Raw genomic sequence first — 9,064 nt, forward strand, 5'->3', positions numbered from 1 at the left:
TTATAGAGTATTTAATAGTAATAAATATAAAAAGATAAGGTTAATTTAAAATTAGATAACTATTTTATTGGAGGTGAGATTATATTAAAAAAATTTATTTTTGCTCTTTTCCATTAGTCCACAGTAATGAACGTTGTTGAAATTTGTGCCTGATTGAAAAAACAAAAAAAAAATTAATCTCTAGAGATTTTGTTAGGAGAAATTATGATGAAGTTTTGCATAAATAATTAATTATTATAAAATTTATTAATAATTAAATATTATTAATAAATTTTACTAGTAATTAATGTTTTGGCGTGAGATTTAATTGTAATTCTCTCTTTTTCTTGTGTAAACCCTATTCTTCAGTGGTGCTGCGCCACCTAGCAAGACGAAGGAACCGATCATGAACTCCAGTATGCAGATTCATATAATTGGGTGTTTAGTTCTTCTGGGTTTGGCATGTGGAGTCTGGGGTGGTAATTATGGCTCTAAGCTTGTGGGTTTCCAGCAATTTACAACTTTGGGGGCTCAAATTCAGAAACTGGAGCCATATCTGCAGCCTTGACGGCGATTCATCCTCCTAATGGCGAAAGCTTCCTTGGAAATCTCAGGACGGGCTTGCGATGGTTGACTTATCATTGATTTTATTAGTGAGCACAAAAGCAGAGCATGCTCTGTTTCTCTTTCACACTCTTGATTCAACATTTTGTTTTGGCCTTTCTTCAACGGCGTCATTCTTTCTGGCTCTTTGCAGCTGAAGAATTGAAGCTGCCGTACTTGAGTGCGTATTTGAACTCACTTGGGTCGAGTTTCAGGCACGGTGCTAACTTTGCAACAGGAGGCTCATCGATTCTTCCTGGCAGTTATAGTCCATTCCGTCTGGGTCTTCAGATTTCTCAATTCAAACAGTTCAAGTATCGCACCAGTGTTCTGTACACTCAACTTTCAGGTTACAGTTTGTTTCTCTTGTATTCTTGGTTTTGATGGTGTGCTAGAAGCATGTGCAAGCTGTAGACATCACGAGGCATTATCAGAATCTAGAAAAGCCTCCAACCAGATTGTTCTCTTTGGACTAAACTTGATTTTGACAATGAGAAATAAAACAACAATATTCCAGGAACAGAACCGGCTGTTAAAAGCAGTCTTCCCACTGTTAAAAGCAGTCTTCCCAGACCTGACGAATTCTCTAAAGCCCTATACACCTTCGATATTGGACAAAACGATCTATATTTTGGTTTTCAACACACTTCAGACGAGCAAGTTCGATCATCTATTCCTAATATCTTAGACTCCTTCTACCAAGCAGTGCTGGTAATCAACATTAGCAATGATGATGAGTAATTAATTGGATGATGATGACTCTGTTCTAAGAACTAATATACTTGTAATGTCTGATGTTTCAGCAACTGTACAACGAAGGGGCTAGAATCTTCTGGATACACAGCACAGGCCCAATTGGGTGCTTGCCTTACAGTGTCATGAATTACAAGTCTAAGCAGGGTAACTTCACTAACCTGGGTTCAAATGGGTGTGTCAAATTTCAGAATGAGATCGCTCAGGAATTTAACACAGCGCTTAAGAAACTGGTGTTTGAGCTCAAGAGAAATCTCCCTCTTGCCAAATTGACATACGTAGATGTGTATTCAGCCAAATACCAATTACTCAACGATGCAAAGAAACAAGGTGATCTCCAAGTTTTGACGCCAAAACCACAGAGTTTAAGACTTGAACTGCATTGAACCTAACTTGTGTAGTTTGCTTCATGGCAGGGTTTGAGAGTCCGTTGTTGTTCTGTTGTGGAAGTTATTATGGTTATCATGTGAATTGTGGGACGCAAGTCATAGTGAATGGGACTGTTTATGGGAATCCCTGCAAGAATCCCTCTCAACATGTTAGCTGGGACGGCATACACTACTCTCAAGCTGCAAATCTTTGGGCATCTAAACGCATTCTCAATGGTTCCTTCTCTGACCCTCCAATTCCAATTGGCAAGGCTTGCTTCTGACTGTCACTAAATTCAATTCATTTGCTGTAGATAGTCACATGTTTTGAGATAAGAGCATTATCTTATTCTTTGTTTTCTTGCTGATCATTCTATAAAAGGAAAAGACAAATGTTCCCTATAGTTATCGAATTTTATTTTTAATCCTTATAATTATTTTTAGTATTTTTGGTTTTCATAAAGGCTAAAAATGCTGAATTATAGGGATCTAAGTAACAAACGTCCTCCAATCTTACTGAAACTATAAAAACTAAAAACGGTGGAAAAAAAACTATAAAAGCTAAAAATAAAATCTGATAAAACTATATGAATGAATGATTATGTTTTTTCTTCCATAACAGAGGTGTTGAGAGTTGTAAGTACACGTAGTTATCTATGTTCTTTTTAGGAAAGCCAATGATGTAGATTTTGAATTGGAATTGTATTGCCGCTATCGCCTTATGGCATGGGTGAAAAGCTTCGACAACAAGAATTCGTTATGTAGACAATACATGGGAATGGGATAGTTAGGTGGAGTTCAGTTCCTTAAAACATATTGTAGATGGTGATATAGGTAGACAATAGTTTAATTTTTAAATTATATTTTGTACATTGATAACTTATTATGCACGTCTATAAATGGTAAAAGAAATAAACTACAATAGTGAGTTTCTTTGTTCCGTGATGACGTCAATATAATATCACTTACACTGGACTTGATCTGTACAGGGTCGCCTTCACGCTTGTCACATTTGTAGTATGGGTTAAATTACATTTGAGCATCAATGTTCTAAACTATTGTCATAACAATTTTATTTTTAAAATAATTAAAATATTACATATTTTTTCTTGACATTGAATATCATAATGTTAATTGTTAAAAATATTAATCGAGATTTAAGTCTAGCAAAAAATGTCACATGTTGTGTCAAGTGAATTTAAAAATATATTATGTTTTAATTACTTTAAAAGTAAAATTGCTATACGACAGATAGTGTAGAATATTACATGTTTTTTTGGAAAATAGTTTAAAGATAAAAATACTGATCAGACTAGGAACGGTTCAAAACATCTCAAATATGACAAGAAACAACTTAATTTTCTAATAGGCCATTTGGTGTCCCTTCAAAGAAAATAAAGTTTGACCATCCGTTTGTTCGCTTGGAAAATTGACATTTCAACAATCATAAATTGAGTAGAAAAGGGAGATATTGAAAGAATGAGAACTCTCCTCTGTTCTATGGAAAATATATTCACAAAAGGTAACTTCTCCAGAGGTCTTCGAGCAATAAAATGATTCACTATTGAGAAACAGAACCTGTTTCAACTTCCCCCCTAAATTTTATTGTTTTATACTTTCAAACAATGATAACACATTGCACACCAACTAATTAATCTGTCGTATATTATATACATGTAAGACTTTAGGTAACCTTAATGCCATTATTTTCTATAATCTGAGAGTTGGCATCAAGGAGAGTTTCAAGGGATCTTCTAGATTTTGTGTTCCGTGCCCTGCCTGCTTCTTTCAACAGCTCAGCCAATCTTCGCTTCTCATCAGCCACGTCAGGATTTGCTGTTCCAAGCTTCTCTTCTCTCATACCAACAACGTATTCCAAAATTCCAATGGCATCATCAACCCTGCAAATCATTAAAAATAACAAACAAGTATTTAGCAATAAGAACCTGAATTCAGAGTATCTTGTTCTCATTTAAAATAAGCAGTATTTAGAAAAAATATGCATACCGATAAAAACCTCATTTTCATAAAAATATATGTTGTTTTCTTTTCTCACTCTTAGTCCCAATTATCAATATACTTTATAATGAGTGAGAGAAAAAGTTATACAATGATTTAAATTGATAAATACAAAGGATAAAATGAAAAAAAAAATTACTTGTATTAAGTTGTTTATATTTTGAACAAAGATTAATTGAGAGAAAATATTTGTATTTTGAATCTGAGGGAGTACAGCCTGAAAAGCCCAAAAAATCAAGGAGGAAAATAATTGAGACTAACAGCACAATGCTCTGAGATAAACCGGTTACTTTTATACCAAAACTACAATGATTAAAGAGTACTTCCTTCAATCCAAAATATAAGGAGCTTTAAATAATAATCTGCACATTAATAAAATCTCCATTCCTATGAAAATATATATTATTTTTTCTTTTTATCCATAGTTCAAATTTATGATGGATGAGAAAAGATCATAAATTCATCAACACAAAAATTTAGGTTAATTAATACAGGGGATAAAATGAAAAAAAAAAATTAACAAATACTAAATTGTTTGTATTGCTAACTAAAATTAACTAGGATAAAATACTTATATTTTGAACAGGGAGTATTTTTTAGGACAAAAAACAAAGTACCTGCCCATTGCATCGTAAGTGCCTGCTAGATTGCTATAAACCCCTAAGGTGTCATGGTGATACGGACCATATTCTTTTTCCAAAATACCTTTGGCCTCCTCAAATAAATCTGCTGCTTCATTTATTGCATAACGCTGCACGCAGGCCAGACCCATTTGGTTTAAAGCAATCCCAAACAAAGCAGATTTCTTCTCTCCACTGGCACGAAACTTGGCAATAGCACTTTTGAAAATGTTATAAGAATCAGAATAGTTTCCCATCATATAATACATTACCCCCATCTGAGCCTCAATTCCAGCAATAGTGCATTGCTGACCCGGCGAGTTTCCGTACATCTTCAAGGCCTTCTTCAGTAACTTCAAACCTTGCTCCACATCATTCATTGACTGATAAATGGCCGCAACATCTATTAAGCCACTTGCAATCTCTTCAGAAGGGAACCCTGGATTTGGCTTCCCGAAAATTCTGAGTGCATTTTCACAATAAGACTTTGATTCCTTGAACTTGCCTATTTTGTTGTATAAGTCAGCTAACCTGACATAAACTGAAGCAACTGTTGGGTGATTCTCTCCTTTGGCTGACTTGAACACCATGAGGGCTTTCTGATAAGCAAAGACTGCCTCATCATAACGTGCCAAAGACAGATAAGCATCACCAATGCTGCAATCAATGGAAGCCACTTCTACTTCCTGACCATTTGCTGCCATGGCCATGCTTGCTAAAACATAATGCTCAAGAGCTGATTCAAAATCACCCTTTGAGTCACAGATAAGCCCCATGAGTCTCCTATCTGCTGCTTCTTCAGGAGAAGCAGGAGAACCATTCCCCCTGTGAATGTCAATTGCTATCTGGCAAAGCTTCTCAGCCTCGTCAAACTGCAGCGCTTGAACATGCGCCTCAGCCACGTAACGACATGTCTCACCAAATCTTGGGTCTGTTTCCCCCAAAACTTGCCTTTGGATTTCTAGACCTGCCGTGTATAAAAGTATTGAATTCTCAATCTGCCCCATAATTGCATAAGTGTCACCCAATTGCATGCATCCTGCAAACTTAGCTAGTGCATGATCTTGGCCATTCTCTAAAACAGGAATATCAATGGATCGTTCAAGAACAGGAATAGCTTCATTGTATTGCCTCAGGTTGCAGTATATTGTTGCCAAGACATGCAAACACATGACCATTTCTAGATTAGGCTTCCCATTTGCACACATCTCAAATGACTTTGCAGCTCGAAGAGCCAAATCAAGAGCCTTCTGGGGATTCTCACCGGCAGAGATCATATCTCTTGTTTGCTTTAGTAAATATGGTCCGAGGTCTGGGTTATCTAGTCCAGCAGCAATACGATCCTCAATCCCATCTTGAAACTTTACGCCAAGCGCACCAAGGTTCCTCTGCTTCCTCATGTTGTAAAATGAACTTGCTTTTCTCTGACTCTTCTCATTCCTCTTGTCTATCGGTGGCTTCTCACGCAAATTTTTGCTTTTAGTTGATTTGGCTGACCCTTCAACAACCCCTGGACTTTCTGATTGGTTCTTATCCATCTTTGTAGACTTCTTACCACTTAACGCAACATCTTTCTCTGGAGTTGAACCAAAAGTACTGCAATTTTCTTTACTCTCAGTGACCACCTCCTTCGTGATCTCTGAATCTGTAATATCTCCAACGAAATGGCGTAATTCGGAATCGATCCTGGATTCCTCCCCATATGAGTAAAAGCTAGCCCTTGAGGGTGATTGATCAGAGCTCTGCATTTCACACACATTGTGATACAGTTGCTCTATGGAGGTACCCACCACCCCATCGATGGTCAGATCAATTGAGTCACTCTGAATACTTCTTGGACTCAATGGACTTCTTGGAGATCCTTGCAGAGCAAAGTTTTCCTTTCGAAGAACATAACGTTCGTCTGCTGTTCCATTCGCATCCAATTCATTCATAGCTAACCCAGGCATCGTACAGTATTACCAGGAACGTACCTAAAACCAAGGAACATGGCTCAGATTCTTCAAATTAGAAAAATGTGAACCTAACAGCGTATTTTCCCTTCACTGACGAAAGGTTAAATCAATTTTTGAATCAATCGCAGCGATAAAATATCATAGAGAACTAAAAGGAATCAAATCTACGTATAAAGTATATAAAATATATCCCACCGGAAGCAGTAAAAAAAAATGAAAAGAAAAAAGAGAAGTGAATCAAACTTTAGCGCGCAGTAAAAAGCAAAAGCAAAAGCAACCATATATTCCATTCCATGCGTGACACGAATTCTTCTCGGAACAGTTTAATACCAACAACACAGAAATATGAAACCCCTATAGAGTGACCTTACGAATAAAGCACTGGTGAAATTTGATCATTCATTGACCAATTTCAGAACAACGCGCGAACCAGTGAGCCAACGATACACAAGCAAGTAATCATAATGAGAAATATGTCAATGAAATAGAAGAAACCAATGCATTGCATTGAAGAATGAGAAACGAAGCAAACAAGGAAGAGATAATTAATGGGCTGCTACCTGTATGTGCAGACTCTATAGCTCTATCGGGTCTGAATGCATTTATATCAGTAGGGGGGGAACGAAGATGAGAAAGAAAAGAAGAGAAGCGTAAAGGAAAGAGAAGAAGAGAGGGGTCATTTTAAACGGCTGATACGCTGTCGTTTTCAACTTCAATTATTTGTTCACTCGTCTATCTATTGGATATCACATCTTAATTCCATACCTTAATAACCCCACACCTTCCAAACCAAGCTATCAGCTACGTAAATTTACTCTCTCTCTCTCTCTCTCCCCCCTCTCCTCTCATGAAGAAGCCACACACACTCTTCATTATTTACTTGCTCTTGTATCTCTCAGTGCTCTGTAGTCTGTACACACACTCCATTAATATGCACATCACCTAATTTTGCCAACTTTTAAATTCCACGAACTACGAAAATAAGGAACTTGTTTGTGCAGGTGCCACTGTTTTATTAGTACTGTAAATCTATAATATCAATTATATCCAAATAAATCCAAAAAATCTCAGGCTTAAAAGTTTATAAGATTTTATTTACTTTAGGTTTATTTAAACTGTCCAAATAAATTCAAAAAAATCCAATTCAAACCTGAACGACTTAACCTTGAATCCTCAAATTCTTTTTATTACTAATAAAATAATATTAAAATGAGATAAAAATTAAAAATTTATTTTTTTAAAATCAAAACTTGAAATTAGAAAAAAAAATAAGATAAGATAAAATAATATTTAACTATTCAAATATTTTAAACTAATTTAAATAACTCAAAAGCTTGAGGTGTTATGACTATAATACTTAGTTATATATATTAGCTTTTCTTATATATATTTTAGTATTTTAAGCCTGCAAAGGAAAAAAAAACTATATCATCTGATCTAATTAATAATACCATATATTTTTATTCGTTAAAATTGATTAATGTTATTAAAAATATTTTTGATTAATTTTTTTCCCTTAAAACTATCCTCATTCAGCGAAAGTCATCATTGAATTAACATCCATCTACTACTTACCAAAAAAAAAAAAAAAACATTTTACAATAAGAGTTAAACGTATGAAATTTTCAGACATAGTCCTCAAATCACAAAATAGGATGGAACAAGCAAAAATCAAATGGAAACAATTAAAAGAAAAGAAAAAAGAAAAAACAGAACGGTACTGAGAAGAAAACAGTGGGTTTTGGGTCGCAAATAAGGAAACAGAACAAGAAAACACTCACCGGAGGCGAAGATGTGAATCTCACAAGAGAACTCTCTTACTCAACGTGCATCCGAGGAAAGGAAGGAGATGAAACGTCAATAGCTCTATCGACCTCGTAACTTCGTATGCATTTATACCAGTAGGAGGGGAAGGAAGAGAAGAAGGAAAAGCGGTGAGGTAGGCGAGGGGCAGAATGGGAATATTTGGGATAAAATTTTATTGGGAAAGCGAATGCGGGTGTGATAGGTTGCAGAGAGTAGGAAAGTTGAAGCAAGCCAAGACGACGACGACGACGACGACGACCTCTCTCCCACTCTATTCCCTTCAACCGCTTTATTTTTCATTTTAATTATTAATTAATTAATTAATAATGCATCCTTCATTTATTTTCCTTTTTTAAATTTCTCAAGGTGCTTGGGAAATTCAGTTGCAGTTAAAACGTAGTAATAGAGATGGGGTGACGTTGACGGCTTTTCGACGCGAAAACAGCAGCTGGCAATGCTCCCATGACGGAGCCATCTGTTGATGGAGGTGAAAGCTCAAAACAAATCCGCCACGTGGCAACAGATATTGAGTGGAACGAAACGATTGGTTGTGTTTCGTGTGCACGTGGATCACGTCCAGCTCCAATGGGATTTTTTTCCCTTTATCCGAGGAAATCATCTTCAGTGCCATGCTAATCACCCATATAATATCGACCAGATCATTTAATTTGAATAGTTTAAATTTAAATTTTTTTATATTTATAAAATAAAAAATTATAAAAACTTTCAAAGTTTAGATTTAATTTGAATTTTTCAAATTTAACGTTAAAATTTTTTATAATTTTATAAATTTATCATCCAAATTTATTTTAAGTAGTTCAAATTTAAGAATTTAACTTACAAATTTTATTAAAGCACCAGTTAGGATATTATTTTTATTATTATTATTCTATTATTAAAATAAAAGCTATAAAAAATTAATATTAAATCTAAATAGTTCACGATATATTTGGATGGTCAT

At 35.2% G+C, this 9,064-nt stretch overlaps 2 protein-coding genes across 4 annotated transcripts; one reads left to right on the plus strand and one right to left on the minus strand.

Moving 5' to 3' along the window:
- The first annotated feature begins 342 nt into the window (after nucleotides 1–342).
- LOC129316191 (GDSL esterase/lipase At5g14450-like) lies at nucleotides 343–2,149 on the plus strand. Its single transcript, XM_054960489.1, has 4 exons — nucleotides 343–931; nucleotides 1,100–1,293; nucleotides 1,386–1,665; nucleotides 1,752–2,149. Exons 1-4 carry the CDS (start codon nucleotides 652–654, stop codon nucleotides 1,985–1,987), a joined length of 990 nt encoding a protein of 329 aa, XP_054816464.1. The 5' UTR covers nucleotides 343–651; the 3' UTR covers nucleotides 1,988–2,149.
- A 1,025-nt stretch (nucleotides 2,150–3,174) lies between these two features.
- On the minus strand, nucleotides 3,175–8,257 carry LOC129315108 (protein KINESIN LIGHT CHAIN-RELATED 2-like). Of its 3 annotated transcripts, none has more exons than XM_054958649.1 (3): nucleotides 8,079–8,257; nucleotides 4,340–6,315; nucleotides 3,175–3,604 (listed from the first exon to the last, which is right to left on the minus strand). In XM_054958649.1, the coding sequence occupies exons 2-3, from the start codon at nucleotides 6,289–6,291 to the stop codon at nucleotides 3,388–3,390; spliced, it is 2,169 nt and encodes a 722-aa protein (XP_054814624.1). In that variant the 5' UTR covers nucleotides 6,292–6,315; nucleotides 8,079–8,257; the 3' UTR covers nucleotides 3,175–3,387. The 3 variants fall into 3 exon arrangements, with proteins under 3 accessions (XP_054814624.1, XP_054814625.1, XP_054814626.1); XM_054958650.1 differs by lacking the exon at nucleotides 8,079–8,257 and adding an exon at nucleotides 6,858–6,942; XM_054958651.1 differs by lacking the exon at nucleotides 8,079–8,257 and adding an exon at nucleotides 6,669–6,815.
- Nucleotides 8,258–9,064: the final 807 nt, after the last annotated feature.

This window comes from Prosopis cineraria, unplaced genomic scaffold (assembly GCF_029017545.1).
Source record: "Prosopis cineraria cultivar Desert tree isolate PC_DT_omini unplaced genomic scaffold, ASM2901754v1 PC7, whole genome shotgun sequence".
In the NCBI taxonomy this organism is placed as follows: domain Eukaryota; kingdom Viridiplantae; phylum Streptophyta; class Magnoliopsida; order Fabales; family Fabaceae; genus Prosopis; species Prosopis cineraria.

Bases quoted from the DNA above. Each gene is read 5' to 3' on its own strand.
- LOC129316191 (XM_054960489.1), top strand. From the start codon at position 652: ATGCTCTGTTTCTCTTTCACACTCTTGATTCAACATTTTGTTTTGGCC. The intron at 932-1,099 runs GTTACAGTTTGT...ACAATATTCCAG, and splicing joins TCTGTACACTCAACTTTCAG to GAACAGAACCGGCTGTTAAA. The intron at 1,294-1,385 runs GTAATCAACATT...CTGATGTTTCAG, and splicing joins CCTTCTACCAAGCAGTGCTG to CAACTGTACAACGAAGGGGC.
- LOC129315108 (XM_054958649.1), bottom strand. From the start codon at position 6,291: ATGCCTGGGTTAGCTATGAATGAATTGGATGCGAATGGAACAGCAGAC. The intron at 3,605-4,339 runs GTACTTTGTTTT...AATGATTTGCAG, and splicing joins ACTTACGATGCAATGGGCAG to GGTTGATGATGCCATTGGAA.